Source organism: Corythoichthys intestinalis, chromosome 4, assembly GCF_030265065.1.
Source record: "Corythoichthys intestinalis isolate RoL2023-P3 chromosome 4, ASM3026506v1, whole genome shotgun sequence".
NCBI lineage: Eukaryota > Metazoa > Chordata > Actinopteri > Syngnathiformes > Syngnathidae > Corythoichthys > Corythoichthys intestinalis.
In genome coordinates this window covers 16471217-16498545 of record NC_080398.1, presented here as the reverse complement: position 1 = coordinate 16498545, position 27329 = coordinate 16471217, and the positions used below count along the sequence as shown (strand labels likewise).

The 27329-nt window shown below is 38.4% G+C and overlaps 1 protein-coding gene across 1 annotated transcript in view; it reads right to left on the bottom strand.

Moving 5' to 3' along the window:
* cdkal1 (CDK5 regulatory subunit associated protein 1-like 1) overlaps positions 1-27329 on the bottom strand; it is a 400412-nt gene that overhangs the window by 270954 nt on the left and 102129 nt on the right. Inside the window, exons 6-7 of the mRNA XM_057834194.1 lie at positions 22225-22273; positions 7675-7795 (exon numbers count right to left, since the gene is read on the bottom strand). Coding sequence (XP_057690177.1) covers positions 7675-7795; positions 22225-22273 — 170 coding nt within the window. The remainder of the gene's footprint in view (positions 1-7674; positions 7796-22224; positions 22274-27329) is intronic.

The following is a 27329-nucleotide window of genomic DNA, read 5'->3' as shown; positions in this document are numbered from 1 at the left end:
AAAGTGACTGAACTTGACGCAGAGCATAAATTGGTGTTTATTCATTGTATTATTCATCAGCATGCGTTGTGTAAGTCAGTGTTGAAACTTAACAATGTTATTGATGTTGTAACTAAGACAGTTAACTTTATCAGGGCACGAGCATTAAATCACAGGCAGTTTGTTGCACTTTTAGAAGAACATGATGACGAACATGGTGACATCAGTTACCATACAGCTGTCAGATGGCTCAGCCTGGGCAAAGTGTTAAAAAGGTTTTGGGACCTAAAAACAGAGATTCAAGAGTTTTGTGAGACTAAAGGCAAAAACATCCCTGAGCTCTTAGATGTTGACTGGATTGCAGATTTAGCATTTGCTGTTGATGTGACTGCACTGATGAACGAACTGAACACTAAACTGCAAGGCAAGGGCCTTTTTGTCCATGAAATGCATAACCTGGTCAAGGCTTTCATGAGAAAGTTGCAGTTTCTCTCAAATCAACTAGAGAACAAATTCTCACTCACACGCAAACCCTGAAAGAAGTCAAACCATCAGCCAGTCACCTCTGTAGGTACTCATCAATGTTAGGAGACCTGTACAGTGAGTTTTCAAGACGATTTGAAGATTTTAAAAACATTGAGGATGAAATGCACCTGATTTCCTCTCCCTTTGCATGCAATGTGGATAATGCACCCACGGATGTCCAGCTGGAGCTCATAGACTTGCAGTCAGATACAGTATTAGCAGAGCACTTTAAAGAGCATATGACACGAGAAAAAAAGTCTTAAATGGCATTATTATGTGAATTAGAATCATATTTTGAGACGATTCGACTATATACAACAATTTAGCAAACCACAGATGACGAGAAATTAGCCTTTTAATCTGCCAGTTAGCCACGCCTACCATTATAGGGCTTTAGCGTCCCCAACAGGAGGATGACGTCAGCGGTAGACTGGGCTCATCGATTTTACTATTCAGCCCATTGAGGGGGAATTATTCAGAACGAGGAAAACGAGACGAAGAAAGCCGCCAAATGTCATTGTTTCAGTCTCTCTACTCCAATATTTTTACAGGATATTCTTTTTATCCATGACCAGTCAGCCCGTCGAGGGAGAACTATTCAGAACGAGGAAAACGCGACGAAGAGGGCAGCAAAATGTCATTGTTTCTGTCTCTTTACTTCAATATTTTTACAGGATATTCTTTTTATCCAAGTATTTTTCCCAATAGCTATATAAATGGCTTGAAAAGGACCAGTCAGCCCGTCGAGGGGGAACTATTCACAATGAGGAAAACGCGACGAAGAGAGCGGCAAAATGTCATTGTTTCTGTCTCTTTACTTCAATATTTTTACAGGATATTCTTTTTATCCAAGTATTTTCCCCAATTGCTAAATAAATGGCATGGTCATGACAAATAACAGTCTTGTGCTGAATGGAATATGAAATAATAAAAATGCATTTATTCAGGACGACATGGCAAAATTACTCCATAACGGTCAAAACTGTCAATTTCACCTTTACTGTTGCACCTCCCGAACTATATTTTATGAGACCTAAATCGGACATATGTCATTTCCCTTCCCCGGCTTCGGAGAATGTAAACAAACCAGAAGGCGTGACAGCTAGCCAACATGCTAACCCGAACCGAGTGATGTTTCAAAGTCTTCAAAGCGGAAAATCACACATAACTATCCTGGTTTATTTGACATGACGACCCAGTTGTCTATTGTCGTTGCGGATCGGCAAACCGCCCGGCGGAGAGCAATTTACAGTTCGTTCCCCGGAGGAGGGTGGCTGGAGTTGTTGTGCAGCTAACGGGCTGCTGCTAATGACCATTAGGACAGCTTTTTACATGCCTATCAATGATCAAACGTAAGTAGTCCTTCATTTAAAGGAAGTTTGTAGTGTTTACTTTGTAATCGCTGTATTCGTATTTGACATAATACAAAACAAGATGTTTACTCACTTCCTCGTAAGTCCAGTGGTCCCACAGTAAATATCCACGGTGAATGGGAACCTTTTGAAACTCCAAAAAGGCGCATACGCCTCTCCCTCATACAGAAAATTTTTTCTGCAGCCGTTTGGCTGGCGTGATGCGAAAAATAAACGTATTAATCCGCAAAATCAGCTGAATCATTCGTCCCCATACACAACAGTACGCTGTATAGTGAAGAGGACGTCTTCTACCGTACACGTCACAGCGCCCTCCTCCTCAATGCAAGACCGAAGCCGGAAGTCTCTCATTTTCCTGGCGCGGGATTCAAAAAACTAAATAAATATAGGGATCGCTTCCTCACACATCCAAGCGGTCCATATCATTCAGGAGAATAAAATACCGCGTGTATTATGAAATAAACATGCTTTTTCGTGTCACAGGCACTTTAAGTCAGCCTCACTGCTGGAGTTCTATTCATCTCTCAGGAAGGGGAATTTTCCAAACATGAGGAAACATGCTCAGAAGATGTTGGTTCTTTTTGGTTCTACCTATACATGTGAGCAAACATTCTCAGTAATGAAGTTTACCAAATCCAGGTACAGGTCCTCTCTGACTGATGACCATCTGTCAGATGTGCTTCACATCTCCACCTCAAAGATTCAACCTGACCTTGATGCTCTTGTTTAAGCTCAACAGAGGCTAGATTTCTCTCACTGAAGAAACAAAATACTGAAACATGTTTGTTCTGCACTGTCTGGCAGTTTGATAAAAATGTTGAGTTATGTTACATTATTGTGGTATCTTTATAGAAAGTTAAAAATAAAGCATTGTGGTAATGTGACTGAAAAACAGTCCAAAATGTAGCAAACTTACCTCTGTTTTCACTGAATAAATTCAGTTTTTTTGTAAAACAACCTCACTCTCTCATTATCTAACAATAACACATACTCTTACCAGCTTCACTAAACAATACAATTTACTTATTTCAAAGTAGAAATAAAATTAATAACGAGTAGATTTCAAACTTTTGGTCCAGCCCCCCACAATATTTTCTGCTTCTCATTTGACCCCTGGGGAAAAATAATTGCCCACCCCTGATAGGAAAATTATCTGAGATCACTATAATATTATTTAAAACAAAACCAATAAAAGTGAAAAACAATAAAGGTGATTAGGACGGTAACTAAAAGATAATGCCATATACTAGTCAGTGACATAGTAAAAAGGACAGAGTATAACACACTGACAGCTTGCTTTGGATAATTTTACCTAGAGCAAATCTTTTCCACCAAACATGAATGTAAATATGAATACAGTATTTGTGTGTTTCTGAGCATTTGTATTGCTTTAATGACTTTGCAAAGGTAACTAATAAATGTTTGAAACATAGCACTGTTTTTATATTAAACAATAAAAAATAAGCATGTAAATACTAGCAGTGCAACGGTTTGCGGTTCAAACGCGAACATACGCCTTTATGAACCGCGCCTTTTCGGTTTCCCGAACGCTTGTGGAATGAATTGGTCGAGCTCTGTGTGACTGTGTGCGACGTGAAGCACAGTGTAGCACAGCTGTGGAGAAATTCCCGCCCCGCAAGTAAATGTCCGATCGCTGTCAAGCACCTGTGTAATAGAAGCCGGGTAACGCCCTCTCTCGCTTACGAGCGAAGTGAAAGTGAAACAAGAAAGAAAACAAAAAGCTATGGCGAGCGGAGGAGTGGAGAGACTGAATTTTGAGGAAGCACCGGCTTCTTTCAAATCTGCGGTGTGGCAACATTTCAGTTTCCCCATGGACTACAATGCGGAGGGAGAGAAATATTGAAAAAAAATTAAAACAATTTGCAAGCATTGCTCAGCGCTTGTTCCCTATGCTAATGGCAACACTTATAACATGACTTCGGCACCTCAACCAGCATCACCCACAGATATCACTTTCTCAGAGCAAGACAACCCCGAAGATGACACCAGTGAAAACACATGGGGGGCTTCGTTAATTTATTTGCTACGCTTGACCCGCGTTAAATTGTTCCCTCGCGGACATATTTCTCCAACAACGTAATCCCCGACATTTATTAAATGGCACGCAAAGCCATCGAAGATGATTTCACTAAAGCACATAGTTTCGCCCTGACCACTGATAGTTGGACGTCCCGTGCTACAGAGTGCTACTACTTAAATGTGACGGTCCACTATAACGTTTCGGCAACGAGACAATGTGCGTTAGAGAAAAGTCAGAGACACGTAGAGTGAAGAGTGTTTGTTGTGACGCTGTAGCAAACGCGATGCTAGGCTAGGTGGCTCCAATATTTACTGACTGTAGCCGACAGCCTACAATCTACGCCTAGATATCTCATGCATATAGAACTATATGCGAAATGACAGACTCGGTAGCGTTAGTAAACAGCCGCCATTTTAGAGCAGTAAACTTCTCAGAAAGGCTCTTTTGTAGTGAACCTTCCTAGCGAAACTAATTAACTTTTTATCTAAAATACTCCTAAATCGGCAGAATCTTGACTGGAGTCTATCTTTAAAGGATGAAACAGTTTTAAAATTTTCACATGTCGAAAGTAGACAGAAGGGAACTAATGCAAAAACGGGAGCAATTTTATCAACTTTAACGGTTGATTCACAACATTAAATGACCTCCAAACTAGAGCTGTCCCGACTAGTCGACATAGTCGATGTCATTGATGACGTAAATCCGTCGACGAGCACAACATCCCGTCGACGGTTAATGAAGGGTTAAAAAAATATATGCGTGGAAAGTTCAGAATGTCGGATGCTCTGTATGCAAGCGGGGAAAGCGGCATAAAGCCAAAAAAAGCGCACCAGAGTGTCCAAAACATTGACTTATTTCAAAGAAACAACGGAGGGTACACTCTTCTGTCCTGTCTCTTCAATGCCAAGCTTGGCTGCACGTCGGCCGTGAATAAACACCTCAAATGCCGTATGACAATGGGCCTATAAGTGCTATTAGTATTGTCCTTAATGCTAACTGAAAGGTTTATTTCATGTTATGGTTTATTTTATGGTATAGAAAATTATATAAGGTTAAAAGGTCATAAATATGTACAGTATATACAGTGATTGCACTCAAGGGAGAGATTGTCAATGATAAGGTAATAAATTAAGGTAAAGGCAATTCATTGATATATAAATAAGGTTTAAAAGGAAAAAAGTGAAAAGTTTTTGTTAATTTCTAATTGTGTTGTTTTATTTGTGTGCACCGTAGCTCTTACGGTGTGATTACATCAAGGATGGAATAAAAGTTGTAAACCATCAGTTTAAGAGACCACCTTTTCAATCGGGATGCTACACTAGTTAATTCTATCAGCATTTGAACTCATTGTTTATTTGTGATTTATTATTGTTATTTACGTGTTTATTTGTACTATAATAAATAATTTAAGTGTTCCAATATGTTTTTTGTGAATTGATAAGCGTCAACTAAAATTTCATTGCTAAATTAGTAAACAAAAACAAAAAAAAAAAAATTTTTTTTTTTTTAATTACTAGATTAGTCGACTAATCGTAAAAATAGTCGGCTGACTAATCGGGAGAAAATTAGTCGTTTGGGACAGCCCTACTCCAAACATTGCAAAGGTTACTATGTTTTTTATTTTTATTTAATTTTTTTTTGAAAAAATGAAGAAAAAAAATCAAAAATAAAACAAAAACAAAAAAAACATGAAAGGTAACACCAGTTACTTTGCCAAGTAACTTTTTTACTACTGTGTGTGTATTTCAGTGGTCAGTCACTACACTAGCCAAAGAGCTAAGAGGCATTTTAACAGTCAAAAATGTTTACATTTTAAGAGTTTATTTCATTTTCTTAAAAGCAAAATAAAGGCAGTTTTAAAAAAAAAAAAAAAGAAAAAGAAAAAGAAAAACGCAAACCGAAACCGAACCGAAACTGTGATCCCAAAACCGAGGTTCAAATCGAACCGTGGGCTAACTAAACCATTGCACTCCGAGTAAATACACAAGTGTTTGATGCAGGAGTAGGACTTCAATGTAACATTTGTTGAAAAAGAAAAGTCCTCTAATGTCCCTTGTCAACTTTCCAAATTTGTCTTATGAGGCAGAAGGCCGCAGAAGTCGGGTCTGCTCGGCATGTGTGTGTCGCACAAAGATCTCTCTTGTTTTGTCCACTAACAAATGTCACTAATGTCGTCACTACTTCAGAGAGGGATTTAAAACGGATTATCTATAAACAGAGCATATAAAGAACACAATGTCTCTCTCACATATAATTTTATATCAGCAGAGCCTGGTCCAACTAGGGACACCAATAGCTGACCAAATTACACAAAAGCAGATGTTCAGCATGGATTTGCAGCAACTATTCATGTAATCCTTCAGCCTCCTAAAAAACTTCCAGTATAAAAAAAAAACAAAAACATGAGGATTTAATTGTCACTACAGTGACCCCTTAAAAAAGTTAAATACATAAAATTACTACAGCACTGTAAAGGACTATACTGTTTATGTAGTAAAGCAAGCAAAATACAGCCCCATTTGACTTGACTGAACCCCTAAATTATAACCTTGATAGGACATTTATAGTAATGTGTAGTAGATGGAAAATTCTTCAATGCTACATTAATGTCACACTCTTAATAACAATGTTCCTCTCTGGTGTTTAGGGGATAATAAATGTTAGTCTTGAACTCAGGTTAAGGTAAGAGAGTTTTAGTTTGCAATTTCGGTTGAATTGATATGAGAATAAATATCTAGTTATAAGACCATTAAACTACTGAACACACCAAACTGTAACGTAAAATGAAGGAATTATGAGATTCTTATATACAATAAAATGGCCATACAAAACCTAAAAGACCAGCACCAAGAAGCATTATGTTTAAAGTCACTTTACTTCATTGCTTTGTGAGTGACATTATTAATACAGTATATTGATCAAAAATGAGGATGTGCACAAGAATGACTGATGGACTATAATAAGTAAAAGCCAAACACGGAGGAATTAGTCTGCACAAACAGCTTTTAAGCAGCCCTCTGAGAAATGTAGTAGCATTTGTAAACAATATAAAATTAGCTCATAAAACGTGTCTATGTAGGGATGCGAGCATGCATGACTGCACAAATAAGTGGATAAGTTGTTAGAATTCAGTTTGACTATTAGTAATCATAACAAGGCATGTTTTAAGTTGATACTTCTAGGTAAATGTATTCCAATGATATGATGAAATGTAATGTAGTGTTTTCACATGTTAACCTTTTTGAAGCAATTTTTTTTACACAAGCAGGTTTTAAATGTAGAGTAAAGCAATAAATTTGTAGTAATACAATTAAAATAACAATACCTCAAACTATTTTTATACCAAAAGCCAATATTATAAACACATTTTGTTTAGCACATAAAGAACAAAATCCTCATAATATTATAAAGTTAGCCGTTTTTTCCCCACATCCTCAAGGCACACTTTGTAAATTGGTTGAATACTCGCTGTGGATGTAAGTGTGCAAGATTGTTTGTTGCCAATACAGCCATTGAAAGGAATTTGAGCTTTTAACACTTATTAATGCACTGTCATCATCATCAACAACTACAAATCAAGTGTTCCTATGGCTACTTTTTTAATACATGGGTAACGTAACAGTGTACACACTTCTGAGGGTACTCAACAAAGAATAAGCAAAATGATGACAGCCTGTAAGGTCTCTCTCGAACTCCCAATAATATATACATATTAGGATTAACATTGGATAATATTAAATGTTTGCCGTGTCTTACCCAGTGTTAATGGAGATGATTTCAATCAGAGGGTTTTTCCTTATCTTGGGTAAGTCTAGTCTTGCTCCCCCTAGCCTCCGGCCTCCATCTTTCTTTTGGCCCAAAAGACGAACTGAGTGGCCTAAATTAAAAACAAAAATAAAATCACAGTTATTAAGTGAATTCTAGAAACGGTGCCTATGTCTCCTCAGAGAATCAGATTGCTTTGATTATTTTCAATCAGCCACAGTATCATCTGAAAATTAAATTAACACATTAACAACCACCTCACACTGAGCAACATCAAATGCCACTGAAGGGTACCATCTTGAGAAAAAGAAAAACCAAATATATATATATATATATATATATATATATATATATATATATATATATATATATATATATATATTAGGGCTGTCAAACGATTAAAATTTTTAATCGAGTTAATTACAGCTTAAAAATTAATTAATTGTAATTAATCGCAATTAATCGCAATTCAAACCATCTATAAAATATGCCATATTTTTCTGTAAATTATTGTTGGAATGGAAAGATAAGACAAGATGGATATATACATTCAACATACGGTACATAAGGACTGTATTTGTTTATTATAACAATAAATCAACAAGATGGCATTAACATTATTAACATTCTGTTAAAGTGATCCATGGATAGAAAGACTTGTAGTTCTTAAAAGATGAATATTAGTACAAGTTATAGAAATGTTATATTAAAACGCCTCTTAATGTTTTCGTTTTAATAAAATCTGTAGAATTTTCAATCAAAAAATAAACTAGTAGCCCTATTCTGTCCTCAATGTGTGTGAGTACACAAATTGACAGATAGTGAACATAAGTTCCAAAAAGAAATCAGACGGTGTGGCAAAGTTGCATGGGCTTTACTGAAGTCATCTCTTTTTGACAGGAGCACGTTTCTTGTATTTTTGTAAAACTGAAAATAACAAGGCAATGTGTCAATAACTTGCATAAATCACAAAATAACATAAAATGTACACACACGTGTCCATTTGAGCAGTAGCACTAGCCAATTAGCTCACAAGCATCTAACAATGTAACTGCATTTCACCATATATGTGAACAAATTCAAATACACATCATTAATAACTATCTAATGCTCATGAATATAAACAAAGGAGGAATATAACTCACAAGCGATGCATGTATTAGACACAAACAGTGTGATGGGGCTATGAGAACTGCCACTGAATACTGGATGCGGACGTTAGCTGGTCTGAAGAGCACTGTCTATTAGTTTTTTTTTTTGTGTGTGTGTTTTTTTTTAACAAACTTTAAGCACTGTCTATTAGTGTGAGTTCGCATCGACATATAATCACGTCAGAAAAGCGCGCCGAAACCCAAATAATCAGCTGCACTGAATCGCCAGCAGAGGGCAACATTACGCCACATAACATATGCAAGTCACACCCAAGCGCCAGCAGAGGGCGGAAAAACGCCATAAAACACAATTAACAAGTTGGCCTTTCACTGTACTGACATTTAAATCTGTCTGAGCGGGCCTAGTGCGTTAATTGCGTCAAATATTTTAACGTGATTAATTTAAAAAATTAATTAACGCCCGTTAACGCGATAATTTTGACAGCCCTAATATTATATATATACATATACACACATATATATATATATATATATATATATACATATACACACACATATATATATACACACACACACACATATATATATATATATATATATATATATATAAATATATATATAAATACAGTGATACCTCAGCTCACGAACATAGTTGGTTCCCAGAAAGTGTGTGTAAGGTGAAAAGTTCGTCTTACGAACATTTATTTCCCATCAGAAACCATTAAAATGAGAATAATCCGTTCCCAGGTCCCCATAAAACATAATTTTCTACTAAATAAGCCTTAAAACTACACAAAAATATACCTTATTTTCTTTAATGTCTTCTTAGGCTTAACACTAGCCTGTGGTGGGGTCTTTTTCGGTCCCATAATAGCAAAAGTACACTCAATATGGTCCAAAATGTCTATCAAACACAAACCACGTCCGCACTCAACGAAAGGGAGGGGACGAACTGGGACGCCGTGAGCACGCGTCAGCTTCTCGTGGCGCTGTTCGACCGCGTGGTTTGGTTCGTCCGCCGAAAACTAGTTCGTCAGCAGAGACTATATGCTCGCGAATTTAATGTTCTTGAGGCGAAAAGTTCGGGAGCTTAAGCGTTCGTGAGCTGAGGTATCACTGTATATACACTCACCAGCCACTTTATTAGGTACACCTGTCCAACTGCTCGTTAACACTTAATTTCTAATCAGCCAATCACATGGTGGCAACTCAGTGCATTTTGGCATGTAGACATGGTTTAAGACAGGGGTGTCCAAACTTTTTGCAAAGGGGGCCAGATTTGGTGTGGTAAAAATGTGGGGGGCCGACCGTGGCTGACGTCGTTTACGTAGAACAATATATTTAAGCAAATTTTAGCAAGCCATTTTGTGTGTCACATTTGCTTTATTATTATTTTTTTAATCAATAATTTCAACCATCTCGCAACTAGCCTTTGTGGCATTCTCTTTCGACTCTCGGGCTCTTGCGAAATACTGCTGCTGTGAAATTAAACTAGCTTCAAGTCGCTTCAATTTCTCGCTACGTATCTTCCCTGTAATCTTGTCGTACATATCAGCGTGTCTTGTTTGGTAATATCGCCTCACATTGAACTCTTTAAAAACACCGATTGTCTCTTTGCAAATGAGGCAGACACAGTTGTTGCTTAGTTTTGTGAAGAAATAGTCCAATTTCCACCTATCCTTGAAGCGTCGGCCATCGTAGTCAACTTTCTTTTTTTTGTTGATTGTCGCCATTTTAGAAAATTGTGAGTAAAGGGTCACACGGGGTAATGTTGCTTGGTGTGCTGCCGCCTTTTAGTGGGTAAATGAGGAGCAGCATTTAGTGTGTACGCTACTTCATATGCTGGTAGCAGTACTGCTGACCAATTTATTAAGTGTGTGTGCGGGCCAGATGTTATTGATTTCATGACAGAGGCTGGGGGCCGGATGAAATTTGACCACGGGCCGCATTTGGCCCCCGGGCCGGACTTTGGACATGTCTGGTTTAAGACAATCTCCTGCAGTTCAAACCGAGCATCAGTATGGGGAAGAAAGGTGATTTGAGTGACTTTGAACGTGGCATAGTTGTTGGTGCCAGAAGGGCATGTCTGAGTATTTCAGAAACTCCTGATCTACTAGGATTTTCATGCACAACCATCTCTAGGGTTTACAGAGAATGGTCCGAAAAATAAAAAATATCCAGTGAGCGGCAGTTCTGTGGGCGGAAATGCCTTATTGATGCCAGAGGTCGGAGGAGAATGGCCAGACTGGTTCGAGCTGATAGAAAGGCAACAGTGACTCAAATAACAACCCGTTACAACCAAGGTAGGCAGAAGAGCATCTCTGAACGCATAGTACGTCGAACTTTGAGGCAGATGGGCTACAGCAGTAGAAGACCACGCCGGGTGAACTCCTTTCAGCTAAGAACAGGAAACTGAGGCTGCAATTTGCACAAGCTCATCGAAATTGGACAACAGAAGATTGGAAAAATGTTGCCTGGTCTGATGAGTCTCGATTTCTGCTGCAACATTCGGATGGTAGGGTCAGAATTTGGCGTCAACAACATGAAAGCATGGATCCATCCTGCCTTGTAGCAACAGTTCAGGCTGATGGTGGTGGTGTAATGGTGTGGGGAATATTTTCTTGGCACTCTTTGGGCCCCTTGGTACCAGTTGAGCCTCGTTGGAATGCCACAGCCTACCTGAGTATTGTTGCTGACCATGTCCATTCCTTTATGACCACAATGTACCCAACTTCTGATGGCTACTTTCAGCAGGATAATGCGCCATGTCATAAAGCTGGAATCATCTCAGACTGGTTTCTTGAACATGACAATGAGTTCACTGTACTCAAATGGCCTTCACAGTCACCAGATCTCAATCCATTAGAGCATCTTTGGGATGTGGTGGAACGGAAGAGTCGCATCATGGATGTGCAGCCGACAAATCTGCACCAACTGTGTGATGCCATCATGTCAATATGGACCAAACTCTCTGAGGAATGCTTCCAGCACCTTGTTGAATCTATGCCACGAAGAATTGAGGGAGTTCTGAAGGCAAAAGGGGGTCCAACCCGTTACTAGAATGGTGTACCTAATAAAGTGGCCGTTGAGTGTATATATACGTACATACACACACACACACACAGTATATACAGTTGGCGACCCTTTGCACATCATTTGACTAACAGAATCAAGTAACAAGGACCGCATCTCTGTATGGGGTTTCAAAGCTCCAAATTCAAAACATTGTACTATTTCTTTTTTTAAATGAATGAAAAAAACATGGCCCGATTGTCAAGGCAAAATCAAATTGCCATAAAGACAGGAAATGAATGAGGATAATGATAAATTGTGACTCCTGTTAGGGGCTTTTGGCAATGCTGCTCACTGACATGGATGGCATTTCGGCAACAGAGGCTTTTTACTTGTTCTGTCGCTCTTCCCAAGGTTTCCTATTTTCCCCTTTTGGTGTTTTCTGGGTATACCTTGCTCTCTTGGGGGTTTAGATCAGTGGATGTTGTAATTGTCTTTCAACTATGGGCCTGTGAAGCCCTTTGAGACATTCGTTGTTGTTAAGGGCTATTTTACTTGTGGCTTGGTGTGTACCATTGTAAAACACGAGGAAATATACGCTTCAGACCCCAAAACATTGATTTTATGTGAAGGAGCATGTACAGTGCCCTCCACAATTATTGGCACTCCTGAAAAAGATGTGTTTTTAGCTTCTAATATATATTTTTTTAATTCAAATAATATGGGACCTTAATGGAAAAAAAAGAAAAATCCAACCTTCAATACAAGTGCATTCATTCAGTGGGGAAAAAAATCCCACACAAAGAAATAATTATTTGACATCAAATAATGTGTGTCACAATTATTAGCACCCCTGGTGTTAATACTTTGTACAACCCCCTTTTGCTAACAAAACAAGGTCTGTGAACTGAGATGGCCATGGGAGGAGCTTGATTTTGTGTCTGGTGAACCATTTCTGTGTAGATTTGGCCATATGTTTAGGGTCATCGTCTTGCTGAAAGACCCCATACTTCACAGTGGGTATGAGGTGCTTTTCAGCATGCGCATCTTTCGTGGCACGCCAGACCCACTTAGAGTGTTTGTTGCCAAAAAGCTCAATCTTGCTCTCATCTGACTAAAGCACACGATCCCAGTTGAAGCCTGGGACTGTGTGTATTTTTGTGTGAGACCAAGACCAAGTATGGGGGTGGGTCAGTGATGCTGTGGGGCTGTTTCGCTTCCAAAGGCCCTGGGAACCTCGTTAGGGTGCATGGCATCATGAATGCTTTGAAATACCAGGACATTTTAAATCAAAATCTGTTGCCCTCTGCCCGAAAGCTGAAGATGGGTCGTCAATGGGTCTTTCAGCAAGACAATGACCCAAAACATATGGCCAAATCTACACAGAAATGATTCACCAGACACAAAATCAAGCTCCTCCCATGGCCATCTCAGTCCCCAGACCTTGTTTTGTTGGCAAAAGGGGGTTGTACAAAGTATTAACAACAGGGGTGCTAATAACTGTGACACACATTATTTGATGTCAAATATTTTTTTCTTTATGTGGGATTTTTTCCCAACTGAATGAATGCACTTGTATTGAAGGTTGGATTTTTCTCTTTTTTTCCGTTAAGGTCCCAGATATTAGAAGCTAAAAAAACACATCTTTTTCAGGGGTGCCAATAATTATGGAGGGCACTGTACATTTTTTTTTAAATTTGTTAAACCTTGTTTAACGTAAAGTTTAGCAATGTTGTGAATGTGTGATGCTGTTCTCTCGCGATCAATAATTCGAACTACGCCAGCACAGTATATCAATACATCGTTTATTCATGATTAAGGTATGTGAAAACTATCAAAGTGTGTCTTAGTGTGTACAGTACTTGGCTAGGTGGAGCAAGAGCTTCTTTATTTTTGTGTTTAAAATATGTTTGATATTTTTGCTACTGATGTGTGAAATACAGTGTTAATTAAGCTATTTTGTGCAGAGACACGGCCTCCTGGATCCCTTTTATATACAGAAATCTTTATCATTCACCGATTAACCCTTTCAGCCTGGATTAAATGGTACAGTGTTATATGAATACAATGTGGTCATGTTGAGTGAACCAATGTCTTCACAAAAAGAGCTATTCAAGTCATCTGGTGAAAATTCTTCTGGTTTTAATATCGCAATATATCGCAAACACCCATAGATGCAAGTTTTTTCCAATATCATTCAGCCCTAATTCAAACTACAGCAACGCTCGTGACTAATATTTAGGCACTTATGAAAACAAGTTGCTGTAACCCACACAACAGGTAAGTTCTGAAATGGAGAAATACTGTATGTACATGTTATTTTCAATTTAATGGGTCCTGCACACGGGACCGTACTCTGCGAAGTATAAAGCTATCTAGAAAACATACCTTTACAAGCAGAGAAAATAAAAATCCATAACTGAGTCAAATAGTTACATGTCAGTGATGTTCAACCTTTATTGTGTGGAAATGGGATGCTGTGGGATCCCCTTTCGAACCATCTAATAGCCTTAAAGGAAAGATGTGTGTGAGATGGAGGTGCTGAGGGATGGAATTGTCTTGCTGTTTCCATCCGCTTTACATGAGTCTCATGGGAGGGTGGGCTCAGGGCAGGAAGCCTGGCTATCATTGGTAGATAAAAATTACTATAAGCCCCTGAGGAGGACAAAGAGCCAATCAGTGAGGCGTGACAGGTCGTAATATCCCAGTACAAGCGAGGAAATGAGAAAACTCCACTCATGGAAGAAGCAAGGACATTTGGCTTTCTTACAACTAGCTACTGTATCCGTGAGGCCAGAAAGCTGTGTGGTGATATATTGGGCTATTAGGTTTTCGTTGCTTTTTTTGGTGAGTTATGATCAGTTCATTAACCGACTCACTTAGTTCATAAACACATTTAAATTATAGTAATATTTATCTATGCGTATCGTAAAGTTCAACTATCAAGATGTATATTTCGTATTGCTTTACATTGTTTTAATTGGTCAGTTCAAAGTATTTATTAAACTCCTTTCATCTTGTTAAGGTTTGACAGGATTGGCTGGCTGACAACACGTATTTTGCTGGAATGGGTAAAATTTAACAGTTACAGTGTATCACAAAAGTGAGTACACCTCTCGCATTTCTGCAGATATTTAAGTATATCTTTTCATGGGACAACGCTGACAAAATGGCACTTTGACACAATGAAAAGTAGTCTGTGTGCAGCTTATGTAATAGAGTTCATTTATTTTCCCCTCAAAATAACTCAAAATATAGCAATTAATATCTAAACCCGTGGCAACAAAAGTGAGTACACCCCTTAGAAACTACATCCCTAAATGTCCAAATTGAGTACTGTTTGTCATTTTCCCTTCAAAATGTCATGTGACTCGTTAGTTTTACTAGGTCTAGGTGTGCATAGGGAGCAGGTGTGTGAGAATTTGTAGTGCAGCTCTCACACTCTCTCATACTGGTCACTGAAAGTTCCAACATGGCACTACATGGCAAAGAACTCTCTGAGGATCTTAAAAGACGTATTGTTGCGCTACATGAAAATGGCCAAGGCTACAAGAAGATTGCCAACGACCTGAAACTGAGTTGCAGCACAGTGGCTAAAATAATCTAGCATTCTAAAAGAGCAGGGTCCACTCAGAACAGGCCTCGAGTTGGTCGTCCAAAGAAGCTGAGCGCATGTGCTGAGAGTCACATCCAAATGCTTTCTTTGGCCAAGCATGTCTCCAGACTTGAACCCAATAGAACATCCACCTTCCTCAAGCGGAAGGTGGAGGTGCACAAAGTCTCAAATATCCGGCAGCTCCGCAACGTCGTCATGGAGGTGTGGAAGAGCATTCCAGTGGCAACATGTTGAGCTCTGGTGAACTTCATGCCCAGGGGAGGAAAGGCAGTTCTGGATAATAGTGGTGATCTCACAAAATACTGACAGTTAACATGTTGTATATTGACAACTTTCACTAAGGGGTGTACTTACTTTTGTTGCCAGGGGTTTAGATATTAATGGCTATATTTTCTAATTATTTTGAGGTGAAAATAAATTAACTCTATTACATAAGCTGCACAAGGACTAGGGATGGGAATCGAAATCCGATTCCAATTCAGAACCCGTTCCTTGTGTTTCGAGGCCTCGACATCACAATGAAAAACCCTGAACGATCCCTTTAACGATTCCTAAAGACACATATTGCGTTGTGACGTGTCTTGTTGTCCAGACGCATCAAACTAGCATGGCGCCAAGAACCACCAGCTCCAAAGTTTGGCTACACTTCACCAGGAAGGAGGGTGAAAATGAAAGGTTACGATGGTTTAGCACGAGAATTGCAGCCGTAAACATAACAATGACAGCAAGTAGGTTCAAACGCTCGAAAGTGTGTCTTTACTTCACGAGGACAAATTACAACAAAACGACTTGCAGTCTGGCAAGGTGGAGATAATTGAATTGGGAGGGAATAAGACTGCACTGTCCTCACAGAGAGGCTAAGGCTTAGTCCTGGCTATATAGCTAGCTAAACTCCCAAATGAGGATACAGAAGACGTTGGTGTAATTTGCTGACTTTATTCAACCATCACTTGAAGAGTGAAACTAAAAATAGAAATGAAACAAATCAATTTCGTCCCCAATAACAAACAGGTTTGCATCAACGTAAATCAGCGATGATTAGCTGCTAATACAGCTAAACGTTTAGCATGCGTTCGCTAGCATTATCACATCGTTCAAACTACTACACAACTGGATTTAAGTGTCCGATCGCGAGTGGAAGCACACAACAACAACACAAAAGACGATACATACAGGCGTTGCCTCTGTAGATATTTTACAAACATTAAAAAAGAACGTAGGCTCGTAGCAGTGTTTCCCCTCTCTCACTAACTCGCTCACTCGCCTGGACGCAGCATTTCTTCTTCGCATGCAAGCGCGCTCTTCTTCACGTGAACGCGTTCTTCTTCGCGTGAGGAAGCGCAAGGGCGCCCCCACTTGAGCGTGAAAGCGCCATAAAAACTAATGCATTTCAATATACAGTGATACCTCAGCTCACGAACATAATTGGTTCCCAGAAAGTGTGTGTAAGGCGAAAAGTTTGTCTTCCGAACATTTATTTCCCATAAGAAACCATTAAAATGAGAATAATCCGTTCCCAGGTCCCCATAAAACATAATTTTCTACTAAATAAGCCTTAAAACTACACAAAAATATACCTTATTTTCTTTAATGTCTTCTTAGGCTTAACACTAGCCTGTGATGGGGTCTTTTTCGGTCCCATAATAGCAAAAGTACACTCAATATGGTCCAAAATGTCTATCAAACACAAACCACGTCCGCACTCAACGAAAGGGAGGGGACGAACTGGGACGCCGTGAGCGTGCGTCAGCTTCTCGTGGCGCTGTTCGACCGCGTGGTTTGGTTCGTCCGCCGAAAACTAGTTCGTCAGCAGAGACTATATGCTTGCGGATTTAATGTTCTTGAGGCGAAAAGTTTGTGAGCTTAAGCGTTCGTGAGCTGAGGTATCACTGTACTGGTGAATAATACACTTTAACAGGGGTCCCCAAACTACGGCCCGTGGGCCGGATACGGCCCGCCCCCACATTTGGTCCGGCCCCTGAACAATACCAGAGAGCATTTTGAATTTTTTTTTTTTTCTTAATAGTGTTATTTATTTTCTGGCTTTTTTCTGTGAAGAACTCAGAGAGGGTTATTTGGTTATTATCTATTTGATTAATAGTGTTATTATTATTTATTATATTATATTATTATTTTATTTTATTTACTTTTGTTCTGTAAAGAATCCAGAAAGGGTTATTTGATTGTGGCTTTCTGAAAAGCAATAATTTTTTACATTTCGGCACTCCTGCAATCGTCACACTTTTTCTGTGTTCTGTTCAAACTGACCCCGGCCCCTCATCAGTTAAAAGTTATGTGGCCCTCACAGGAAAAAGTTTGGGGACCCCTGCTTTAACACATATTGCCAACAGCAGAACAACGACCTATATGCCAATATTCATTTTCATATTTTTTATTTCTATTAGAAAAATGTTTCAGTAAAATGTTACACATTCTTGTGCATTTGCCACTTATTGCCACAGTTAATATTGAGGCTTTGGGCCTCTTTCGACCTCGTTGTGAGTTTGTAAGGTTGTGACTTCTGATTAAACTCGATGCCAATCAAAACGTTTGTTCTTCTTTTTCCCCAAATTAGAATCGATAAGAGAATCAATAAAGAATCGAATCGTTAAGCAATATCGATAATGGAATCAGAATCGTAAAAATCCTATCAATTCCCATCCCTAACAAGGACTACTTTTCATCGTGTCAAAGTGTCATTTTGTCAGTGTTGTCCCATTAAAAGATGTACTTAAATATCTGCAGAAATGCGAGGGGTGTACTCACTTTTGTGATACACTGTATCCAATTTCTCATCTCAAAATACCCATCTTACCGGGATACATTGCTCTGATGGGAAACCTAGAAGCATTTTCTTTATGTTCTCTAACTGCTTTAGTCTCCCCCCTTCAAATGTCCCTGCTTTGTCTCCTTTGTTCACATCTCTATAAATATGTCTTGACATAATCCATTCACTCATAAATGCCTCCTATAACTTGTTGGTGAGGAAGAAAAAGAATAGATTGAAGGCAGGAAGATGAATTCCTCACAGATGGATGTTGTATATGATGGCCAGATAGATGGTTGGATCACAGTGGTAGGGGCTAAAAGGATGACCTGTTGACCTACAGCTGATGTCTCATAAGTGGCGGGGCCTCTGTTAGATTGGAAAGCATCAGCAGGGTGGGGAACATTGGAAATAACAGACAAAGGTGGTCGAAAAAAAGAACAGGGGTTTAATTTTTATTGGTAATCCTGTCAAAGTAGCGGGTTAAGCTACATCTACAATTGTATCGAAAAGTGTTATCAGAAATTTAATTTACGAACAAGCATTAGAAGCCCTTTAAAAACACAAAACACATTCTTGTCAAGGAAAAACATCCTGTATCAACTCAAAGCTTTAAAGCAACATCTGATGCTGTCACTTTCAGGTAAGAGGTCAGCGAGCATCAGCATTTCAAATCGGTGTGAAATGGGTCAACTTTGCTTTTGTCCCTGAACTGTCTTTATTTTTAATCTTGATCTTATTTTAGCAAGGAACACCATAACTGTTTATCCTGGCGAAATAAGGATCATGAGGTCATATTGATGCTATATAGCCTCTGCTCTCAATTTAAGTAGATGTATTAGCCGGTCTAACCTTGTGTGCCCCGATTCCTGTGTCATAACACACATATACACTAAATCCAAACCGTTTCTCAAAGCCATCAGAATAACGGGTGAAATTGTATCATCTGCGGCTGTAATGTCAACCAGAGAAGATCAATAACGGAACAGCAATAAAAACATGAAAACTGCCGTACTAAAGGATACATATAAATTATATATCAGCAGATCAATCTGACATTGAAAGGCAAAACCATTTTTTTTCATTCGATATAATGTGTGTCGCTTACAGAGATATGTGGATGGCAAAATGTTGATGGCTGAGATTTGAGGGGTCCCAAATATTTCTAATTTTCTGTAAATCTATGCCCAAAGTATTTGTTAGACTGCCTTTTTAAAACTCTGCTGAATCCCAAAATTAAGAATATGAGTATATATTTAATAGTAATTTATAGTGGGTACATATGAGACCAGTCGAAAAACTCTGAGAGGTTATGTCAGACTGTTTCCTAATAATTAGGGCTTTAATTTGTCAGAAATTCATCTGTACAAAATATACTGTACAGCAAATTTGTAATAAATACCTATGGAATAATGTGACGTACATTCAAAATGAAAACGATGAATATATTTTTGCTGCCAACATCTATTCAATGTCTATACAAAGATAACTTTCAGTGTTCGATGATCTTGGCCAATGATGTAAACCCAAGTCATGTCACACAGACATTCTGCTAATGTAGAGCAACAAGTATCGTTGATCAGTTTCAGCTATTAAAAAAGTAAAATTGTTTTGATGCTGGAGATTTACAGTTTTGTGAAGTCTGAAAGAAAAATAATGGCAAATATACATAGAGAGTGTGAATGGATTTACTGTGGTCTAGTGTTGCAACGATTAATCGATTAACTCAAGTAATTCGATTAGAAAAATGATTTAAATGAAATTTTGCTGCTTCAAGTATTCGTTTAATTAAAGTGGCGTTGTAATGGATTGTTTTGAAAGTGTTCATATTTAGTCATTGATTTGGGTGGATACACTGCCCTCTAGTGGCAACAGTGAGTATAACAATTTATTTCACATGGCTGAATCCAGCTGCTCCCTGTTAAGACCAACATAAACCAAGTTTTTGTTTGAGCTAATGTTTTTTTAATGCATTCGTAACTTTGTATATTGGTATATTTAGCCATTTACTGTAGGAATATGTTTGAACCATTCGTTAAGAGCATTGCAAAATAAATTCAAAAGTTAGCATTTTATAGCATTTAAGCTAGCTGACATTTGCTACGTAAGTTAGCCAGTTCTTTTGCTGTACTTAGATCCTCATTTAGTTATTTATTTATTTATTTATTCATTCATACCTTTTGAGGCTCAGCTCAGGTATTTTATTTTTTTTATGTTCCTTATTCGATTACGTGATTATTCGTACTAACTAGTTCATCGATTAATCAACTACTAAAATAATCGATAGCTGCAGCCCTACTAGGGTCTTTGATCAAATGACATGTTAAACTAAGTTTGTAGGAAAATGAATAACCAATGAAAGTCAATTAAACTGGATACTCAATCTGAGATCACAGCATCTGTTGTATCCAATAATAAACATGTGAAAATGCTGTTAAAATACTGTGCATGCTCAGCAACTCATTTTGAGATAACAGTAGTCATTTACTAAAGGTAGTAAAATAAGCTTTACAGTTCAAGGATTCAGTAAAATTAAATACAGCTTTACTGTGGTGAGGCATTCTTATTGAGTGGCAGTTAAATTCATTTTAAACTAAGACCCAAACTGAAATTATTGTCTCACGCTTCAAGAAGCCGGATCATAAATGCTTGCCAGTGCTTTTGTCATATGGAAAACAGACCCGCGAGCAGTTTTGGCTGCGCTTTACGAGTAATTGGCGTATTCATTGTAGTAACCATTACAAAAGTCAAATCCCCCAGTTTAAAGGTCTCCTGCCTTCTGAGCTGAAGAAACAGCTCTCGATGTATATGAGGTCATAAAGAACAGTAATGATACTGGGGAAATTAGTTTCTGCTGGGGGAGTAGGAGATGGGGAATGGCTGAGAGAAGAGGCTGAGGAATGGCTGGGAGAGAAACACGCAAAACATGGATAATCAAAGTAAAAAAAATTCACAGTGGATGCGTGCGTTTTGTCTGCTTACTGTATCAGCATGCAGTCAGACTAAGGTTATTTATATTGTAAAATTTAGATGTCCCTAATTAAGAAGCTTGCAGTGCAAACACACTTAAGCATTCATGCAAAAGTCAATCTGTTTTACAGTTGTTTTTAAAGAGAACAGCTGGCGGTCAATGGCATCTTCAGTGGACAGCAAAATCAGCTCGGTGTGACCTTCATTAAACAGCTGAACAGTGTATTGCCCAGATGATCAAATCACTTTTATGTGAATCCGTCTTCGTAGGAAAAGAGCACTTAAGGAGCTGTTGTTGAAAGAAACTATTTCATGCGTTTATTTTTTCCTTCAAATCTAACTACTATAATTGGCACACTCAAACGTTTTATTCATTGTATATCTTTGTAAATATATAAGTACTCTATATGATTCTTGTAATAAAAAGGGAATTTTTAAACACAAAAAATATAATAAAATATGAAAAAGAAAACAAAAGTGTTGAAAAACCACATTGTTTGTATTCAACCTAGTGTCAGAAATGATCTCAAAATAGAGCAAAAGCAATCACTCATTTTCCTTTTTTTTTTTTTTGTCCATTATGGGAATCTGAAGATTTTATTATTTTACAAATTCCGTACCCCCATTATTTGTATGTCATTATAAACTAAAATTAGGCAGAGTGTGTGTAGGGATTTCCCATTATATGCAAATTAATTCTAGCATATCCAAAGATACCGGACTCTGATTGGTAGTTGATTAAAAATAAACCAAATATAATAAAGTCCAACGCATTGTTGGATACTGAGTCTATGGTCAGAATACATACTGTGACAAACTGACTTTTGTAGATATTCTCAAAGTAAAGGGGAAAAAAAAGATTGTAAATTTAAGATTAGATTTGATGGATCTTTGGAAGGGAGACAGAAGTTGATGACAGTCTATCACCAAATGCATTGTAGTGGACTAAACTAGTGTCAACATATTTCTGTGACAATGGATGTGGAGACTATGGATGGTGTTTTCATCTATTGGAAATCACATCACAACGGTAGGCATTTTGCCTGTCATCTGTGTTCAAATACCTTTAACAGCTTCGTCCACCACTTCTACCACTCGATCAATCTGTTGAACCTAAGAGGACAAAACCACACAGTTTTATTGATGCCGAGCTTCCACACATTCAACTAAAAGCTTAACGCGGCCAGCATAAACATAATCGATCTATTTCACAACAAGCTATGCACACAAGCACACAAAGTGCACTGTCAAGTTTAAAATAATCAAATAAAATTCTGTGTGTTTTGTAGTCGCAGTATGGATAAAAAGATGTAAAGGATATGGTAATCAACTGCTGCTGGGCTATGGGGGAACAATTGAGTTTCCATCAATGTTTGAGTCAGTGCTATTAAACAGTACATTTAGTTTCCACCTGTAAAACAATATGTGAGAGAGCTATGGCTCAGGTTTTAAAGTGGCCATTAAACTCTTGGAATGATGCCATATAAATCCCTGTATGTGGCAGTGTAAGTCATCGTGTGATTGTTATCATGGAGCAATTTGCATTATAATACATTTCGCATTACCAAATTGGACTGAAGAACAAATTGATATGGCAAAGTAGTGCAATCTAGAGCAGTAATTATCATTACATTTTTATTACTCCCTTGATTATTTTCCTTGAGGAGTGATTATTAATATATTTTTATGATTCCCTCAATTGTAACACTGTAACAAGACATATGCTGATTACTGGTTTTAAGGTATATCGTGAAAACGTCATGGTTTCAAAAACGCAAAAATTTTCTGTCACACCTTCCCTATGGTAATTGCTATTTTTTATGTCCCAAAAATGCAGGGAGAAATCCCTTGCTTGCAGCTGCAAGGCTCAGTGTCAGTGAGTCAGCTGTGCTACACGATGGCTGGAAGAGGTGAAACTCCTGACTTTTTACCCCCATCGAAGAAAACGATACTTCAGCTACAGAAAAGTTACGGATGGCCGTGGCTTAGAGGAGGAGGGCCAACCGACATGTAAAACATGTTTGCGGAGGCTGGCTGCTGAGGAGTCAATACCTCCAATATGATTTCGCATTTATACAAAATTAAAGGTTAGTAACCACTATCATGAGCGTTTCCCAACACATCTTAGAGCTGTATTTGCAATACCGTAATACCGGGAAACTAATATTTTTGCTAAAGGTTATCATACCGTCAATCTCATACCAGTACATGCCTAACTGTAACAATGTTTAAAGTGCCTGTGACACGAAAAAGCATGTTTATTTCATAATGCACGCGGTATTTTATGCTTCTGAATGATATGGACCGCTTGGATGTGTGTGGAAGCGATCGCTATATTTATTTAGTTTTTTTAATCCCGCGCCAGGAAAATGAGTGACTTCCAGCTTCGGTCTCGCATTGAGGAGGAGGGCGCTGTGTACGGTAGAAGACGTCCTCTTCACGCTACAGTGTACTGTTGTGTATGAGGACGAAGGATTCAGCTGATTTTGCGGATTAATACGTTTATTTTTCGCATCACGCCAGCCAAACGGCTGCAGAAAAATCATTCTGTATGAGGGAGAGGCGTATGCGCCTTTTTGGAGTTTCAAAAGGTTCCCATTCACCGTGGATATTTACTGTGGGACCATTGGACTTACGAGGAAGTGAGTAAACATCTTGTTTTGTATTATGTCAAATACGAATACAGCGATTACAAAGTAAACACTACAAACTTCCTTTAAATGAAGGACTACTTACGTTTGATCATTGATAGGCATGTAAAAAGCTCTCCTAATGCATTAGCAGCAGCACTGTTAGCTGCACAACAACTCCAGCCACCCTCCTCCGGGGAACGAACTGTAAATTGCTCTCTGCCGGGCGGTTTGCCGATCCGCTAAGACATTCGACAACCGGGTCGTCATGTCAAATAATCCAGGATAGCTATGTGTGATTTTCCGCTTTGAAGAGTTTGAAACATCACTTGGTTCGGGTTAGCATGTCAGCTAGCTGTCACGCCTTCTGGTTTGTTTACATTCTCCGAAGCCGGGGAAGGGAAATGACATATGTCCGATTTAGGTGTCATAAAATATCGTTCGGGAGGTGCGACAGTAAAGGTGAAGTCGACAGTTTTGACCATTATGGAGTAATTTTGCCATGTTGTCCTGAATAAATGCATTTTTATTATTTCATATTCCATTCAGCACAAGACTGTTATTTGTCATGACCATGCCATTTATTTAGCAATTGGGAAAAATACTTGGATAAAAAGAGTATCCTGTAAAAATATTGAAGTAAAGAGACAGAAACAATGATATTTTGCCGCTCTCTTCGTCTCGTTTTCCTCGTTGTGAATAGTTCCCCCTCAACGGGCTGACTGGTCCTTCTCAAGCCATTTATATAGCTATTGGGGAAAAATACTTGGGTAAAAAGAATATCCTGTAAAAATATTGGAGTAGAGAGACTGAAACAATGACATTTTGCGGCTTTCTTCGTCGCGTTTTCCTCGTTCTGAATAATTTCCCCTCAATAGGCTGAATAGTAAAACCGATGAGCCCAGTCTACCGCCGACGTCATCCACCTGTTGGGGACGCTAAAGCCCTATAATGGTAGGCGTGGCTAACCGGCAGATTAAAAGACTAATTTCTCGTCATCTGTGCTTTGCTAAATTGTTGTATATAGTCGAATCGTCTCAAAATATGATTCTAATTCACATAATAATGCCATTTAAGACTTTTTTTCTCGTGTCATATGCTCTTTAAGCATGGAGGCCATCAAAGTGGAGAACGTATAATACAGTAGATAAGTATAGAGGATGAAAATGCATTTGAAGGCTGGTTTTATGTGGGGTGTACTTTAAATGGGAGCACAATATACAAGAGTATTTAAGATATTACAGAACATGTACTGAAACTTGTCTGGAAAAAAAAATATCAGTATCCCTCAGTATCATCTCACTTTTTAGCAATCAGTCTTTGGAGCACTGATCTTAGAGGTAGTAGCAATGGTAGAAGTGTGGTAAGTACAGTATTTTTCAGACTATAACTGCACAATCAATGAACAAATTAAATTTCTTATATTAGACGCACCTGATTATGTGGCATATTAGTGCATCAATGTATTGCATTTGTCATTTTCTTTCTTTTATTGCATTTTTGTTGTATTGTTTTAGGGTTTGATGAACGATTATTGTGTGCCTTGTAAGGGTGTGCCAAAAAATCGATTATTAGCATGCATCGCGATTCGACACCTGACGATACTATTACGATTCATAAATGTTCCAAAACGATGATTTTCCCTAATAACTTTATGACAAGCGTTAGTAGCGGAATGAAATTCAAGACACGTCTGCCGCCCGGACACCTTTAACGGCCGCACGCACAACGTTATGATGGATGCTGCTGAAGTTACTGAGCGAGACATTTACTCCTGTTCAAAAGACTCGAAAATAAATTGGTGTATGAGACAGCTAGGTATCCAGCGGTCGCACTTTGGGTCCTCTTCTAAGCGCAATTTATTTTTAGAGCTAGAGGGGATGAGAGATTGTTCGTTGCTCCTTGCCTTTCAGTTGTCCAGCAGTAGGTTCAAGTCATGTTCGTTGGAAAATGTCCCTAGTGTGTCAATAAGTCCTGTGCGCGTCTACAAGAGGTGAGTACACATACCCTCTTGTACTGGTTTAGCCTTTATTGTTGTTGTTTTTCAGATGTTATTGTTTTTCAGATGTTACTGGTTAGCGCCGAGCAGTATGCTAATTAGTGACTTCGCTAACATGTATTTCCATGTCAAGTTGTGCGTTGTTTAGTGGTGTACAGAAGTTAGTCCAGATGCAGAACGTTTAAAACCAGGATTAAGTATAGCGGCAACACTATAAACAGACGAAATAGTACAGAAATCTGTAAAAACAAAGTATATTGGTTCAAAGAAGTCTTATTTCTAAAGACACTTTGTTTCCAAAAAAATGTGGCATTCATTCAACCAGTGTAAATTTTATTGTATTGTTGAGAGAAATAAGTACTGCCTTTGAAACATCTAATGTTTTTGCACCTTTTTGTGAAAAAGAGCATCTCAAGGTCAGCTGTGTGTTGTATAGGCATGTTGAGAAATAAGTACTGCCTTTAAAATGGTTAATGTTTTTGCACCTTCTTGTAAAAAGGGGGAAAAAAGCAGTTTAAGGGCACCTCTTTGTTGTATGGGCATGTTTCCATTGTTCCTTTTGAATCATTAGGATATTTTAAATAAATAATGGACATAAATTTGTTTGGCTACTTTATTAATTAGTAATGTACGATGCATCGATAATCGTGACCATCGTCAACACCGTGATCATCGTTCAATAATCGAATCGCAGCACCCTGAATCGTAATCGAATCGAATCCTGTGGTGCCTAAGATGGCACACCCCTAGTGTCTTGAGCACTTTACTGAAGTAGTATAATATAGTTACCCTCCAACAAAATAGGTTCGAGGTTATTAAGCAAAATCAGAATTGATTCATAAGGTTCCCTGGATTATAATGCACACGGTCACTTTTGGGGGCAAATTAAGGATTTTAAGTCTGAAAAATATAGCAGCACAAAGAATTTGAAGTTTAACATTTTAACTTTTGGATCTTAAAAGATGAATTAAACAAAAACAAAACAAAAAAACATTTCAAACATTCCAGAAAGCCTTGGAAGAGCACACTTTTTCTTGTTTTATTCTTTTGCAAACAAGCTCTTTTTGAGCGAGATTCCTTTTTGATTATCTTAAAAGACACAACTGTTGTTGGCAGTGGGGAATGTGTACAATCTGTGAGACAAATATAAAGAAGACAAGAACAAAGAACATCCAAGTGGTACAAAAAAGTGTGCGTGGAGAGGGCTGATGTGAAGGTATCTCTTGTTTACAACAATTGCTTACACACTGTAATTCTCTGATTACTAGGCCAGCGTGGTTGTTTGTGTGTGTGGAGATGTGTGATGCAGCTAAGATAAAGGATGTGACATGTCTGGTTCATAGATGTGAAACACTGTGGGCTTGCGTGACTGTGTGTGAGACTACACAGTTTCCCTGTCATTCATTTCACAGCATCTTCTGACAGCAAAACAGCATAACAAACAACGCACATAATCACACAGCTCATGTGAACAGGAATGAATTAATTCTAAACCATTCGAAGGCACCCCAATGTAGCCGTTAAGAGGATTCACTAAACA